The sequence below is a fragment of the Coregonus clupeaformis genome, unplaced genomic scaffold (genome assembly GCF_020615455.1).
Source record: "Coregonus clupeaformis isolate EN_2021a unplaced genomic scaffold, ASM2061545v1 scaf0757, whole genome shotgun sequence".
In the NCBI taxonomy this organism is placed as follows: domain Eukaryota; kingdom Metazoa; phylum Chordata; class Actinopteri; order Salmoniformes; family Salmonidae; genus Coregonus; species Coregonus clupeaformis.
Genome location: NW_025534212.1, coordinates 78,007 through 95,151, shown reverse-complemented (window position 1 = coordinate 95,151; position 17,145 = coordinate 78,007). Strand labels below are relative to the sequence as shown.

Here is a 17,145-nt window from a genome sequence, read left to right as displayed (position 1 = left end):
GTGAAATTGAGGGCAAGGACAGCAACTCAAACCCAGAAGTAACACAGTCTACATACATTAATGATCATGTACAGTACCAGTCAAAAGTTTGGACACCTACTTATTCCAGGGTTTTTCTTTATTTTTACTATTTTCTGCATTGTAGAATAATGGTGAAGACATCAAAACTATGAAATAACAGATATAGAATCATGTAGTAACCAAAAAAGTGTTAAACAAATCAAAATATATTTTATATTTGAGATTCTTCAAAGTAGCCACCCTTTGCCTTGATGACAGCTTTGCACATTCTTGGCATTCTCTCAACCAGCTTCATGAAGTAGTCACCTGGAATGCATTTCAATTAACAGGTGTGCCTTAATAAAAGTTAATTTGTGGAATTTCTTTCCTTAATGTGTTTGAGCCAATCAGTTGTGTTGTGACAAGGTAGGGGTGGTATACAGAAGATAGACCAACTCCATAATATGACAAGAACAGCTCAAATAAGCAAAGAGAAACGACAGTCCATCATTACTTTAAGACATGAAGGTCAGACAATCTGGAACATTTCAAGAACTTTGAAAGTTTCTTCAAGTGCAGTCGCAAAAACCATCAAGCGCTATGATGAAACTGGCTCTCATGAGGACCTCCACAGGAATGGAAGACCAAGAGTTACCTCTGCTGCAGAGGATAAGTTCATTAGAGTTACCAGCCTCAGAAATTGCAGCCCAAATAAATGCTTCACAGAGCTCAAGCCACAGACACATCTCAACATCAACTGTTCAGAGGGGACTGTGTGAATCAGGCCTTCATGGTCGAATTGCTGCAAAGAAACCACTACTAAAGGACACCAATAAGAAGAAGATACCTGCTTGGGCCAAGAAACACCAGCAATGGACATTAGACCGGTGGAAATGTGTCCTTTGGTCTGGAGTCCAAATTGGAGATATTTGGATCCAACCACCGTGTCTTTGTGAGACGCGGTGTTGGTGAACGGATGATCTCAACATGTATAGTTCCCACCGTAAAGCATGGAGGAGGAAGTGTTATGGTGTGGGGGTGCTTTGCTGGTGACACTGTCTGTGATTTATTTAGAATTCATGGCACACTTAACCAGCATAGCTACCACAGCATTCTGCAGCGATACGCCATCCCATCTGGTTTGGGCTTAGTGGGACTATCAATTGTTTTTCAACAGGACAATGACCCAACACACCTCCAGGCTGTGTAAGGGCTATTTTACCAAGAAAGAGAGTGATAGAGTGCTGCATCAGATGACCCGGCCTCCATAATCCCCCGATCTCAACCCAATTGAGATGGTTTGGGATGGGTTGGACCGCAGATTGAAGGAAAAGCAGCCAACAAGTGCTCAGCATATGTGGGAATTCCTTCAAGACTGTTGGAAAAGCATTCCTCATGAAGCTGGTTGAGAGAATGCCAAGAGTGTGCAAAGCTGTCATCAAGGCAAAGGGTGGCTACTTAAGAATCTCAAATTTAACACTTTTTTGGTTACTACATGATTACATGTGTGTTATTTCATAGTTTTGATGTCTTCACTATTATTCTACAATGTAGAAAACAGTACAAATAAAGAAAAACCCTTGAATGAGTAGGTGTGTCCAAACTTTTGACTGGTACTGTATACTTTCTTCCAAAGTCTCTGGTACCTTTTGCTTTTCCAGTCCGGTATAACAGCAATGTTGTAAATTGGTTCTTCTTCCTTCTTTACCACAATTCAGAAACCCCTCCCCTTTCACTCATGAGCAGACACAGTCACACTTTAACAGCAGTTGGCAGTCTGTACTGAGAGGCAGTAAGAGTGTGTGTGTGAATGTGTGTAGAGAGACAATGCTGGACAGGGTAGTCATCTACATGCCCCAGCACTCAAACATCGTCCAATTCCTCTCACACCTTGATGTGCAGCAGGACCTGTTTGCGGTATGGGTTGAAGTCGTCTGGAACAGTGTCTAAGAAACAACAAATACATGAAGCAGAACATACAAGTAAATTAGTTCACTAGCATTATGTTGTTCAATACAAGTATCGTTAGTGGTTAGTAGCAATGTAAGGAAGGGTGTCTTACCGTTGCAGCGGTAGCGCAGGTTGGACCAGATGATGTTCTCTTGGGAGAAACAGAAGACCCCCAGTCGTCCGCCTCTCATGGTAGTGTCAATCACCACGCCAGAGTCAGCCACCATCTCCGTCCCCTCATATAACTTCACCCTGCCACAGAGCACAGGACAATGCACAAATCAGGGGACTTTTAAATTCCCTTGTCATTTCTAGTCATGTTCCCTCTAGTAATCATCAAAATGAAAGTAATCCTATAACTTCACACTGTCCTTATTTATACCACTGTCACATACTCATAACATGTGGTTGTTGTGGGTAGCTGTAGTAGTTGGCATATGGTCATATAAGAGATTAGTCAAATGAAGTGCCACCAAACTAAAACACAGTGGCAAGTAACCACAGAACTCAAAATGGGCGATTTGGATGAACAGAGAAAGAGAGAAAGAGAGAGAGCAGGCCCCTGTCCCAGCCGCTGCCTGAGTGAGTGAGTGAGTGCAGTTCAGCGCTGCAGTGCTCCATTGACTCCTCTGCACAGCATACAAAGCAGGTGTCTCTCTGTTTGGGTCTGAATAGGGCCTCCCTGCCTCTAAAAAGACCTGTCTCACTTTCTCCACTCTCCCCTCACTGCACCCCACTGGAGAGACCCCCCCTCCACAACCTCCTCAAACTCCACCCCCCAACTCTCCTTTTCTCGGGCAACTTTTTTATAATGGGCAGTGGCGTGTATTCATGGATGCCAAGGGAAGCCAGGCTTCCCCAAAAAAATGGACCAAGAGAAAAACATACAAAATAATGTATATTTCGTCTCACTGTGTATCATACATTTCCTTCAATTTGCAAGAGGCTGAATGTATCTCACCGGAGAAAGCATCTGAGTGAATGAAACAGTGCCACACTGTCTCAGTATGTGTAGCGTATCTATCTGACGGTGTATGGTCAGGAAGCATATGACATTGTTGCCGCCCATAGCATTGAATTCAAGGAAAGCCAGCGAGCATTTGGCCTCCCTTGATAAAATTAAATAATAGCCAATCAGTGTTGAGCTAAACAGAGTGAGCTTAGCTGTGAATGGTCCTGGTGCACCAAAAAAAAGTGTCAAGGGAAGCCAGTTTGGATTTGGCTTCAGACCAATCACATCACAAGCCAAACCTCATTATTGACAGAAAAAACTTGAATTGTTGCATCTCCTTGTGTTGTTGTCCTCCGGTGGCTAGCTTGCTAAAATTTTACCTTTCCTAAATTAGCAATGGATGGAGATAGGGATTTGGACTTACTTAATTCTCCGTACTGGCCAATGATTATAATGGCAATTCTGATCCAACCATAAATTCATACATTGTGCTCCTGGAAGTTAACATGTAGCTAGGTGTAGTATGCTAATGTTAAATAGCTGGCCTGGTGCATCGTTGCCCATGAAAGGTAGTTAGGCTAGCGAGCAAGCATTTTAGTCAGGTAGCCTAGGACAACAAAAACTAAAAGCGTGTAATGTATGACAGACTCATAGACCGTTTAGGCAACATGAAAGAGGAGGATGGCAGTGGCGTTCCTCTACAAGTAGGGTGAGTCAACATGTTTTTTCTACTTGCACGCACACGCACACGCACACACACACACACACACACACACACACACAAATCAGTTCCATGGACAGCCACATCATATTTAGCTTACGTTGATTGGACTAAATCATTTTTGGTATCTTTTAGATGTCACTGTATTAGACGAAGCATAGGTGATTAGATGATGTTGAAATGTTGAAGTTGAAATGGTGCTGGAATAGTGGAGGCAGCTCCTGTTTTCTTTGCGACTTGCGGTAACTCTCCGTGGTTCTAAATCAATAGTTGTTTAGTAGTCTGAAAATGTCGGAAACATTAACTTGCTTGACCATGGTGTAGGTCATGTAACTGTGTGTTACGTGCAATATGTTTTGTGGACTTCACCGGACAGATGTTGCTCTCCGGTTTTGTAATGAAACCAATATGTGGTTGAATTTATTCTGCCACTGTGTCTTCTTATTGTCTCGGCCTTAGGCCTATATATCACGGTGTCAAGGCATATGAACTAACAGGTTATAGAGCAAACAAAGCAATTATCACAACACATAGGTTATAATATGGCATTTTTTTCTGGCTTGGCTTCCCCTGTGATTTTATCAATGCATCGCTACTGATAATGGGTCAGAAATATAAGGGTCATACGCAGGTGTTGGTTCAAATGTCTAGCTGATGCTTTGTTGAGCACAATGCGGTATTTATGCCACCCAATAAAGTTGGTTTCTTTAACTATTTGCATAAGCAATATGTTCCTCGGACATGACATCTGATTCAAGATATTCTCTTTCACCTTATTCTGCTATGTTACTCTCAGTGCCTCTACTCACACTACCTCACACTTGTTTCTCTTTCTGTTTCTTTCTCTGTCTTTGATACTCTCCCTGCTCTCTCCCTCTCTCGCTTTCTCCATCCCCCCTCTTTTCTCTCTCTCTCTCTCTCTCTCTCTCTCTCTCTCTCTCTCTCTCTCTCTCTCTCTCTCTCTCTCTCTCTCTCTCTCTCTCTCTCTCTCTCTCTCTCTCTCTCTCTCTCTCTCTCTCTCTCTCTCTCTCTCTCTCTCTCTCTCTCTCTCTCTCTCTCTCTCTCTCTCTCTCTCTCTCTCTCTCTCTCTCTCTCTCTCTCTCTCTCTCCTCTCTCTCTCTCTCTCTCTCTCTCTCTCTCTCTCTCAGACCCCCCCACTCTACAGTAGTTTCCTCTGGATCTGCATATGAACGGGCACTCAGCAAATTCTTGCCAAGGATTTGGTTGACATGGCAACGGGGACAATAGAGGGCCAGGGGGCCCGGTCTCTCTGTAAAAGTCACAAAGAGGTTTAGGAGGGAAAAAATATGGAGTATAAATTGGTGAATAGCCACCCAGTCCACCAAACTGCCACCAGCCATCTTTATTTTTATTTTTTAATCATCCAAGCCAAGCCAAGGCAGTGTAAACCCCCTCTAGTGGTCAACAGTGGTCACACACAGCCGTGTACCACAACAGTGTCCTGTCCAGTGTCCTGTCCAGTGAGGATGAACTCAGCTTCAAGTTCAAACCCTTCGAACCCATCTGCCCCCAAGTAAGTAAACAACAATGGAATTCTGATACATAGCTAAGCAGGTACTAAATGACTTCAGATCATAAATTCTATTGACAATAAAACAGTTACTGAACATCTGATACAAATAGAAAATAGTAGATGAAAAGAAAAGAAAAAAGAATAAAGAACTAAGAGAGAAAGAGGGGTGTGACCTACCTGATGTAGCCCACCTGGGGCCTGTGGCTGAGCTGCCAGCGGTAAGACGTCTTGTCTCTCCAGCCCACGTTCCGTGGGTCCGACCACAGCAGCTTCACCTCCTCGTTGGTGTCCCCTGTATGCCACAGGGCGTTACGCAGGTACTCACCAGGCCCTGTACGGGACTTCACTGCCTGGAGGGGGACGAGAGAGAGACAGACAGACAGACAGACAGACAGACAGACAGACAGACAGACAGACAGACAGACAGACAGAGAGACAGACAGACAGACAGAGAGACAGAGAGAGAGAGAGAGTTTGTTGCATATTCTGTCGCTCCACCACAACATGCTTTGTTGTACTTATATCCAACAGCAGAGTCTGTCTATAGGGGATTCTCAGGAAGTGTCCTGATTCAGCCAAGTTTCTAATCAGTAGCACCAGCTATAGGCTGCTGTGTTTGTGTCCCATCACTCACTTTGAGCTGCAGGCCAGGTTGGGCCATGGCCCTGAAGGGTGTCGACTGCCAGTAGGTCTGCTCTGTCTGTTTCCACATCACCACGTAGAAGGAAGAGGAGTCCTGGTAGCCGAAGATGAAGCCTGCATAGTCGTCGTCCGTCACCGTGTTGATATGGAAGGTGCCCTCAAAGTCCACCCCGTTGAACGCTGTGTAGCCTGTAAAATATATTACGTTGAGTCAGGTCAATTCAATTCAGTTCACTGGAATTTAAAAATATATATATTTCTTCTTTTTTTTCAGCACCTTTTCAATACACTGCTATACTCAAATCACTGTGTAGGCCTAAATATTAGCAATTATATTTAGAGTACATCAGAGGACCAGGACAAGTAGTAACAAACAACATAACCCATAACATCAACTTACCCACAGCTAAACCAGGATCACTGTTCATGGTCTGAACTATTTCCATGCCCTGCAATAAAAGAGGACTCGCTAATATCAGAATCTGTATCCACAATGAATCATATACCTAATTTTAGAGTATTCCATAAGAGCGTGACAAATATGCACAATGTAATATAACAGGCTTTAGTCTGTAGTCAATGCACTAGCATAGGCCTATTTATAATAACCATAATAGTCCTCCTTGTAAACTGATTTCAGAGTAGGAGGATAACCTTAAAGGGATATTTCAGCCTACAATCAAAGTTGTTCATGTGTTGAGCCAAAGAGGGAGGTCAAGGGTCACCTGATTGAGCACCACCCAATTGGGATCGATCTGCGCGTCGCCCTCTGGATCCAGAATGACTGTCTGATAGGCTCTGAAGTCTGTCAGTGTGACCTCTGAACTCTCAGGGCACACGTCAATCAGATCCCAGACTGAATCGTTGTCAAAGTCGTTCTCACACACGTCGCCCACCCCGTTACCTGGGAGAGGAGAGGGAGATGGCCATAGTAAGACAGGGGGGCACTTTTGAAGCATGTAGCAATTCGTAAGTAAAAAATAAGCTAAAACATGAACAGTGAACTATCCCTTTAACGGTTGGTTACTGTTAGAATCTTTCTGGTTGGGGTTGGTAATAAGTCTGCAGTTGTCTTGGACGTCTGGGATCCCGTCATTGTCATCGTCATCATCACAGTCGTCCCCAAGGCCATCGTTGTCCGAGTCCAGCTGGGAGCTGTTGGGATGGTCAGGGCAGTTGTCCCTGGAGTCCTGGTGACCGTCCCCATCCCTGGAACACACATAGACACACTGGCATTCAGTTAAACTCCAAGGCTGGGATTTAATTCAAGGCGTGCTCTAGCGCAGTGCACTAGACAACCGACAATGCGCCTTAGGCATTTTACACAACGTTCATGGAGATCACGTTCATGGTAAATTGCTGCGCATGTCGGCTCAATCGTATATTCTCTTTAAAAGTCAGGTATAGTGCGTTATATAACTATAACGTGCCTTGCAATGAATCCTGGCCCAAGTCATGTTATGTTCACTTATTTTGTTTGTACCGAAATAGATACTGGGTTTTTTCCCCCCTAGAAAAACACTATCAAGAAGTTCCAACAACTGCAACATAAAAAGAAGCCCCAGCAGGTGTGTGTGTCTACTTGTAAATCACAGCAGGTGTACAGTGACTGGGTGTTTTTGTGGATATGAGTGCAGCAGGTGCATGTATGTGTGTGTTAGCCACAGCAGGTGTAGCGCTGTGTGACAGTGTGAGTGCAGTGTTTGTGTGTTTGTGTGTGTGTGTGTTTTTGTGTGTGTGTGTGTGTGTGTGCGGGCGTGCGTGCGTGTGTGTGTTGAAGTCAGAGACTCACGTGTCCTGGTCAGTGTCACACACATCCCCCACCAGATCATTGTCAATGTCCGTCTAGGGGTAAAGGGTCAGAATAAACCAAAGAAGACAAATGAGCAGCCTAAACCCCTGTTTCAGCCAAGAGTGGCTGAATATCTTCTGTAGATCCACATTTTGGGGGTTGGGGTGTGTGAAGGTTATTTTACCTGCATGGGGTTGCTGATCTCAGGGCAGCTGTCACAGGCGTCTCCTACACCGTCTCCGTCCCTGTCTGTCTGCATGGGGTTGGGGACCTTGGGGCAGTTGTCCAGCACGTTGGGGATACCTGAACACCAGGATAAGACAGGAGGGAGTCATGAGGGCCATCACCTAGTTGCTCAGATTGGATATGTTACAGTTTTTCTCAATTGCTAAAACACTAAACCCTATTGTCTGAACCAAATGCTCAGTTGCCTGAACCCACTGATTGAATCAATCACTCTTTTGGCAAAACCATAAGCACTTTTCACCTGTTTAGACACAACTTGCCAACACATTTTCATTGTGATGCACCCGTGCTGCATAATGGTGAGCACATGTGACAAAAGTCAAACACAATTAGAGCACAGGTATCACCACTTGAACACAACAACTCAAAATTGATCACACTTGTGGCTAATGATGTGAGGAACATATACAGTAAGCCAGTTCAGAGAGCACTGGTTTGTGAGGCCCTACAATGGATAGAAATCTGAGAGGAAGAGTTCGTGTGAGAGGAGGTCGAGGTGGTCGAGGTGGTCAGCGAAGACAAAGAACAGTAATATCTGATGAAATCAGAGCGACTGTGATTGACCATGTTCTTGTCCATGGTATGAGCATGAGGGAGGCTGGACAAAGGGTACAACCAAACATCAGTAGATTCACTGTGTCCACCATAATCCGAAGATTTAGAGAAGAGAACAGGTAATTACCTTTTTTTGACATTATAGTACAGTATGTAAATGTTGACAGCAATTACTGTATGACATACTATATACTGTACCACAGTATACTGTAAGTGAATATATGTTTCAGTACATCACTGTACCAATGTACTGTGGTATTGTAATGGAGGGTTGGTCTAACTGTTTGTAGGCCTAGTATTCCATGTATATTTTTTTGTAACTCCATGTTCTCTTTTTGTAGAATTGAAAGACTGCCACATGGGGGTGGGAGGACAGGTATGTTCTCCCCACACCAAGAGACCCCTAATTGTTGATATGGTCCGTAAGAAAAATGCCATTAAACTGAGCGAAATTCAGCAGAAGATCATTGAGGACCATTTACATTTTGAGGGTATCAACAGTGTCAGCCTCTCTACTGTTGATCGTGTCCTCAAGCGCAACAGACTGCGCATGAAACAGCTATACAGAGTGCCCTTTGATCGCAACTCAGACAGAGTCAAAGAGCAAAGATTCCAGTATGTACAGGTTGGCATATATCCAGACACATTCAATGTTGATTACTCTAAGTAGTGATTTACTGTAGTGGCCTAAATCACTTTTTTCCGTATCACTTACAAAACTATATCTATTTCTACAGAGGGTTTTTCAACTGGATGCAATGGAAAGACCCCATCAATACATCTACATGGATGAAGCTGGGTTTAATCTCACCAAAAGGAGAAGGAGAGGCCGTAATGTGATTGGCCATCGGGCCATTGTTGGTGTTCCTGGGCAGCGTGGTAGGCAATGTCACATCAGCAATCATGGGGTTGTCCACCATCATGCCAACCTGGGGGCCCTACAACACTCACCAGCTCCTCATTTTCCTCAATCACATGCCGAGATGCTTTGTTAGGGCAGCAGGATGAGCATCCCATCTATGTTGTTGTTTGGGACAATGTGAGTTTCACAGAGCCCTCCAGGTTAGAGAGTGGTACAATATGAACCAAGGTTTTATCAATCTTTGCCTTCCACCGTACTCCCCTTTCCTAAACCCCCATTGAGGAATTATTCTCCTCATGGCGGTGGAAGGTATATGAACGCCAACCTTACACCAGGGTAAATCTCTGCAAGCCATGGGACTTGCCTGTGGTGACATAGGTGTGGGAGGCATGCCAAGCCTGGATACGGCATGCCAGGGGTTTTTCCCCCGTTGCCTGGCCAGACAAAATGTGGCCTGTGATGTGGATGAAGTCCTGTGGCCTGACCCAGTACGGAGACATGATGCTGTGGCTGAGTAATGCACTTATTTGTATATTTTTGTACTTTATTTTTACATGGGCTTACTGTACACAAGTGGCAAACGCATAAGATTTCTGTTTGTTTTTACAAGTGCTACATGTAAATGCACAATATTTCTGTTTTGTCTTTTTGTACAAGTGCTAAATGCACAGGTTTTTTTGTTTTGCAACATGCATTTAGCCTACAGTGAACAATAAACATATATTTCCCCAGCTTCATGTCCTGAGCATTGTGTTTTCTATTTTTCTACGTAGTGTTTAGTGACTGTTCAGTAGTGTTTTTTATTTTGATTGACTCGGGGCACGATTTGACAACATAGTTCAGTTTTGAGCACAGATTGAACTGTTTTGAGGTGAAAGTTTGGTTTTGCAAGAAGAGTCTGAGGTTTTGTGAATGTAGCTTGAAAATTGGGTTTTGTGTTCACAGTTAAGAGAAAAGGAGAGCAGCTTTCAAGAAATGTGTCTTAGCAATCGAGAAAAACTGTAACAATGAGTATAATGTCAACTTCAACAGCGACCCACAAAGTTGTCTCCCAGACATCTTGCAGTTTATGTGTAAGTGAGTGTGTAAGTGAGTGTGTGAGTGAGTGTGTGAGTGTGCGCACGCGTCCGTGCCTGTGCCTGTGTGAATACACACCATCTCCATCTATGTCATTGTCACAGGCGTCTCCTTGCCCGTTGCTGTCCGTATCCCTCTGGTCAATGTTAGGGACATTGGGACAGTTGTCACAGGCGTCACCGAAAGAGTCTGTGTCTGAGTTCTGCTGATCTTTGTTGGGTTCTAGTCGACAGTTATCCTGCAAATCATAAACACCAGTTATGTTCATGAAAAAACGAGAAAAAATGACTTACAATCATACAAGTTATATTATCACACACATACACCCAGATACAATTATCACAGAGGGTCTGAGATGGAAACACACATACCTCCACATTCTTGATGCCGTCCCCATCTGCGTCCTCGTCACACTGGTCTCCGATGCCGTCGTTGTCAGCGTCCTCCTGGCCTGAGTTGGGTGTGTAAACACAGTTGTCCTTTTTGCAGTGCTTGTCATTGTCCATACAGGGTAGAGAGCGGTCTGGGTATCCATCAATGTCTGTGTCTGTGCCACAAGTGTTCCCGTTACCGGCCCAGCCAATGTTGCACTGGAGAATGGAAGAAAGGAGAGCATTTTAAACCAACCCTACAGTACTTCTATAAAGTAGTATTTCGAGGTTGGCAGTATAGGGCAGTGTAGCTCCTCTTTTCCTGTCCAGGAGGGCAAAGGTAGTAAAAGATCACTGTTGCTTACCGCACAGGACACCTCTCCGTTCCTCTCTATGATGCAGTGGGCGTTGGCATCACAAGGGTTAAAGCTGAGTGTGGCACAGGACCTACGGGGCACGCAGCCCGTTGTCTGGTTCCCCAGGTAGCCCACCTTACAGCCACCACACCTGAACGAGCCCTGGGAGAGAAAGAGAGAAGGAGAGGTGGGAGAGAGAGAGGGGGGAGGAAGGGAGAGAGAACAGCTTTACTACACAGCAGCTCTACAGTACTCTCAAATGATCACAAGAGGGCGATGTCTAGTTTGTGAAGATTTGACGCTGTACATACATTGTAATAAACACCTTGACATTGGAGAAGGGTTTCTACTTACGATGGTGTTGGTACATATGGAGTGGGGCACACAGGCATTGGCAACTTCAATACACTCATCGATGTCTGCACACTCCTATGGACAAAACCACAGCAAGGTGTGTGAGGAAGAAAAAAGACAATAGGTAATGATGGATTATGTCAATAAGTGACCGTGTGTTTGTGTGTGCGTGTACCTGCTTGTTGTGCTTGGCATACTCCAGTCCGACCCCAAAGAGGGGTGGGCCCCAGAGACCAGGGGGGCAGAGCTCACAACTGAAACCCTTCACTGTGTTTATACACGCACTTGGAGAGTAGCAGGGCTGGGCTATGGAACACTGAGACAGGTTAGAGAGACAGAGAATAGAAACAGAGAGAGAACAGAGAGAGTGGGGGAGATGAGAGAGAAATAGACAGAGATAAGTGGTAGGGCCTCTTTGAAATAAGAGCCGTGCTGAGTACAGTACTTGAAGTGATGCGGTCTATTTTGACAACAGCTCAGCTGTCACCCTAAAAGCCTCATTAAAATGTGAGTTTGAGATGAGGCAGTGTAAAAACCACCATTTAAAACCCGGCCAGGCTAATTTCCATTTCCTGTCTGTTATTATGTCATACCTCGTCAATGTCCTGGCAGTGGGTTCCGTTGCCCATCATGCCCTCCGGGCAGGGACCACAGCGGTACCCTGGGTAGTCAAAGGTCTCCATGCAGGACACGCCCTTAAAACAGGGGTTGGGGGAGCAGCGGGAACGAGGGTCGTGGAAGCCTGGAGGTCAACACACGTCTTTATCGTTAGTTTAGGTTTTGTTTTGTATTTAAGAGCAAGACAAGACCAGGGAACATGAGGGATGGGTCAAAACTTTCAGTACACATTGTTTTGTTTCCATGGCTGTTCACTCACCACACACTTGGCACTCCAGAATGGTGTTCCTAATCAGGGACATCTCCTTCACCTTGAGAAGGAGAGGACATCAATGAAAATGCACATACACATACAATATGCAGACATACATGCTGCAAGCATACACTTGTACAAACCCACACACACACACACACACACACACACACACACACAACTCACCTGCTCTCTGATGTCCTCCCGCAGCTCTCCTAGGATCTGGTTAAAGATGATCAGCTGGCCAATCAGAGCCTTAGTGTGGTCACCTGACATACAATACCCACATAATACCCAATCATTGTCAAGTAAAGCCAACACACATTTCCATAAGACATTGATTCCACTGTATACTTGAATAGAGACATTTGGATACACTCACCTAGAATGGAGTTCACTTCTGCAGTCGCACCCACTGTAAGAGGAAAAATACTTTTTGTTGAAACATGTACAGGACACACATCTGATTAACCATTTTCATAACAGACTTCATCTTGGAAAGTCATATACTGATTTTGGACACACCTGTGTTGTAGACTGATGAATCCCCCTGGAATGGACAGTCTGTCAGGGCACCTGCTTTGACCACACTGCCCCCTAGCACCATTTTGAGGGACTCGACAGCGCCCTGTAATGGGAGAAGCTTGGATCACACCATGCTGTGGTTGAAGCTGCTATGATATGATATGATTTGATATGACAGCTGTTGCTATGGTTAAAGGTAGTCAAAGAGGACCACCTCTCAATTAACAGTCGCCTCCACTCCTCGTCTGCTCCACTTCATCTACACTGATGTGAAAGACCTTGACAGGTGAAAGCTAATTTCCAGTAGGCATCCACCATATTGCTTTGTTGCTTCACCCTGTGTTTTCAAATAAGTGCAGATGGAGGATAGGAGACGAGGACAGCAAGCCATGTTGGGCTTTTGAGATGAAGCCCTGGCCCCTAGCTAAAGGGGCATGGGATTTAATTGGATTGGGACTTAGTGTCAGACTCAGTGCTCCTTGTCACCTGTAGCCTTGCGTAGGACTTGAAGCCATTTCGAATCTCCACCCTATCCGCCTCCGCGGGGAGAGGGACCAATGGAGGGAGGCCCTGGCTGGAGTCAGCCAATCGGCAGTTGACGTAGAGCTCCAGGTGTAGGTTGTCTCTGCGCAGGCCTCCGACCCGGAGAATAATGGAGTGTGTGCGACCATCAGCCAGGTTTGCGCTCTGGAGGTTCACTGTGTGAATTTTGCCATCCTCCCTCACGTAACGCACCAGAGCTTTGAGAGAGGGTAACAGGGGGAGAAAAACTCAAATGTAGGGATTTACTGAACATGGACAGGTCACTAATAACTGCAAAAGAAGAACAAGGAGTGAAAAGTCAAACGGATACAAAAAAGGGGGATGGAAAAAGGGAAACTTGATTGATATTCATGTGAACACTTAAATCCTAAAGGTGGTTTGAGACTGAGTTAGTTGAATGCTCCATCACCGAGAAACTGGGAAATAGTTCATTCTGGTTTAGTCAGTGGGTGAGAGTGACAGTATCTAAGTACCTTTGTTGATCTTTCCCATGATGGCCAGCTCCAGGTACTTCTTGTTCTCCTCTTTGCTGTAGAGGCCCAGCAGCACCCCTCCCATCTTGGGAGGCAGGCGGAATGTGGACACGATGTAGATGTCACTGAGCACACTCATGGCACCTGTTACCTTCTCCACCGCAGACACACTGGTCTTGGAGTCCAGGGTTAGCATGTCAATGACTGGAGAGGGGGTGGGGAGAGAGAGAGAGAGAGAGAGAGAGAGAGAGAGAGAGAGAGAGAGAGAGAGAGAGAGAGAGAGAGAGAGAGAGAGAGAGAGAGAGAGAGAGAGAGAGAGAGAATGAAGGAGAGAATGACAGATAGATAATGGAGAAGAGAGAGGGTATCTATCTACCATTTTCCCTGATCAAAGGCTCTCATCCAGTCCCATGATGACGCCTCACCTTTGACCCTTGCCCAGGTATATGAGGACACCTGTTGGGTGACTAGTTGACATCTCTGAAGCAAAATCTCACTTAACAATAGCAAATCTGACTCTTATTACAACCACATCCCTTATGAAGACTTCTTAAGAAACAAGTTTTACAAGTAACTTTATTTCACTAATAAATAGTCCCAATCTACAGTTTAAATGTTAGTTCAATAGACATTGTAGGTTACAAATACATAGTACATATCAACTATTTTCTTACACATATTTTTCTATTTCCTTTCTCTTCATTTGACTTTGAATTTCCCTCTGTCTTTATTGTCTTTCCTAGATTGTGCACCAATACAGAATTAATTTACTTCCATCAATTTTAGTAGTGGCATTCCTGAACTTTATCACAGAGAACTTCATAGTGACAAAAGTAAAAGCCCTGACACATTGCTGGATATTAAACCCCAGGGGGAACAAAGTAGAGGAGTAAATGGAGCAGGACTCCTGGCTGCTTTCTGGCTGTTGATAAGAAGGCTTTCCCTTTCCTCCTTTCCTCTCTATCACGCTGCCTCCCTCTCTCTTGCTATTATTTCTGACACCTCCACACACTGGTTTGGACAATGGGGTTTGGCAATGGTCAGGATTTCTGCCACAAGCAGGCTGTGAGCACTCAAGGGGGAAAGAGGGGAATATGGGGAAAGTCAGCAAAGGAAGTCAGAAAATAGTTGGCTTAGCACTTTCTCTGTTCCTGTATATGTCAGAAAGAATACAAGTGGATGAGACATGATCAGTTATGACAAGTGAAAGGAAAAAACTGGTCATCTCAAAAAAGAAAGAAAAGAGAGAGGAATATTATTTGTGTATGAAATGAAAATAAATAGCCTAATTAACCAGCAGTGAAACAAGACCAACATAACCAAGATGAATGAGAAAACAGATGATAGAATGTAGCCTATAGAGATAAAACAGCACATTTCAAGCCATAAAGATGGGGGGGAAACGTTGCACCCTGTGTGTGTAGTGTTTTACGCTCGCGTTGGAAATGGTTATAGGGCGCGCACACAATTCATTTAAAATAATATCACAGTTGTAACTAATATTTTCACGATTATAATAACCATCTCGAGTTTATGTGTGTCAATGGCAGCACAAAGTGAAGTCCAGACCAAAAATGCGCGCTTGTTTGAAATAACTGTCTGCATCAATTAATTTCGTAAACACACTTCCCCCTAATTTCATTCGATGATTCACAAAATACACATTATTATGAGTGAGTTAGTATTACTCATTTTACCTTGCATATCTTGCTTATCCATTGGCTCACATGTTGCAACGAATAGAAATGTGGATAGAGCCAGAAAAGTTGGCAACTCGCGCCTCGCACCCATGTCCCAAGAAACGGTGCGTGAAAGTTGACAAGAAAGTCAACAGGAGTAAATAACTATCCGCCGAGAGTCCAGTTTGATGTTGATGAATGGAGCTTTATTTCAAAATGAAAAAAATAAGTCTGCAGGGTGAGTTGACCGCAGAATGTAGGTTCAAGAGCCGTTACAAATGTCGACTGGCTTCTTACGGGCGAGCTTCAGCCAAGTACCTCGTTCGCGCAGAGTGGATGTGACAGTCAGCGAGGGAGTTCATTCGCCTGCTATAACCTGAGGCGTGCGGGGTGTCCAACTTTCTCAATTCTCATGTTATACAGCCATAATCTAGGCTGTGCCAGTAGTCTATACAGTCATTCCTCTGATATAAAGTTATTTCCTTTGTTTAAGGTATAGCCTAGATTATGGCTGTATAACAACTCTTACCCTATGAGGTCCGGAGCCTAATGGTTTTCTGTTCTACCTGATAATGAATTGCACCCACCTGGTGTCCCAGGTCTAAATCAGTCCTTGATTAGAAGGGAACAATGAAAGAACGCAGGTAGAACTGGCTTCGAGGTCCAGAGTTGAGCTTGAGGGGCATATAGCCTTAAGTAGGCTATGTACTTCAAACCTATCAGACTATATTCCCTGGGCATTAAGATAAAGGAGGGGAAGGACAGAAGAACAAAACAGAAAAACAAACAAGATGTCATAAAATGGTTCACATGTGTTTCCATGCTTGTAGGCTAAGTTCTACTAAGCTAACATCTAGAATTGTTTTAAGATGGTCATTTAGCTATTTGATTTTACATTTTAGGACCCCTTTAGGTAGCCTATCAAAAATATACATATATATTTTTTGTTGATAAAATTGAATTTGACCTTTACTACTATAGCCCATAGAAAAGCATTCCATAACACATTCATAAATGGCAAAAAAAGATTGTCAGAAAATAAATCATAAGGAAGAAGGTTTTGAAGTGTCTGTCCTATATCTAGGAGATATAAGAAAGCTCAGGAAATATTTTGTTTTTTTGGACACTCCTTAACTACCTCCTTAATCTTTCCATAGAGTGGTTATATTAGTTTCTAGGCCAAATCTAAAGTTCAATGTGTTTCCATCACATTTTCAACTCTACCAATAGTTTGTCACAAAAACTTTTGCATTAAATAGCAAATGTGTATAGCCTACTCTGGTCTTCCCACAGTGCGCTCTAGCCAACAGCTCGCAGATACAGTGATGGGGGTAGGCTCTGCCAAGCCTGAGTCTACAATGTCCTATGCCGGAGCTTGAGTAAATGACATTACTAAGGTGCTCCCGAATGTACTACGTCAGGACATGGAAATCGATTCTATCGTAGTATCGTTAATGACATTATGAAGGGCAGCTCTGAACAGTTGAAACTGGATTCATATCTGGCCCTGTGCCCTCTCTGAATCGTGGTATTTAACGCTTTAGCAGGATTATTTCTCTTCACAACTGGCTACGTGATTATTGCAGCTCAATGGGTGTAACTTGTGTTGATAAGTAGGAAGTCCACTGTGTCCAGCTCACTC

The 17,145-nt window shown here is 44.1% G+C and overlaps 1 protein-coding gene across 1 annotated transcript; it reads right to left on the bottom strand.

The window, feature by feature from the left end:
- Window positions 1–1,570: 1,570 nt before the first annotated feature.
- On the bottom strand, window positions 1,571–15,812 carry LOC121572445 (thrombospondin-3a). Its single transcript, XM_041884519.1, has 22 exons — window positions 15,522–15,812; window positions 13,825–14,028; window positions 13,295–13,548; window positions 12,809–12,911; window positions 12,666–12,698; window positions 12,470–12,552; window positions 12,290–12,341; window positions 12,006–12,154; window positions 11,588–11,728; window positions 11,413–11,487; window positions 11,068–11,220; window positions 10,703–10,921; window positions 10,410–10,569; window positions 7,776–7,894; window positions 7,592–7,644; window positions 6,827–7,008; window positions 6,525–6,703; window positions 6,200–6,248; window positions 5,792–5,988; window positions 5,335–5,507; window positions 2,063–2,202; window positions 1,571–1,946 (listed from the first exon to the last, which is right to left on the bottom strand). Exons 1-22 carry the CDS (start codon window positions 15,613–15,615, stop codon window positions 1,885–1,887), a joined length of 2,874 nt encoding a protein of 957 aa, XP_041740453.1. The 5' UTR covers window positions 15,616–15,812; the 3' UTR covers window positions 1,571–1,884.
- Between the last annotated feature and the right edge of the window lie 1,333 nt (window positions 15,813–17,145).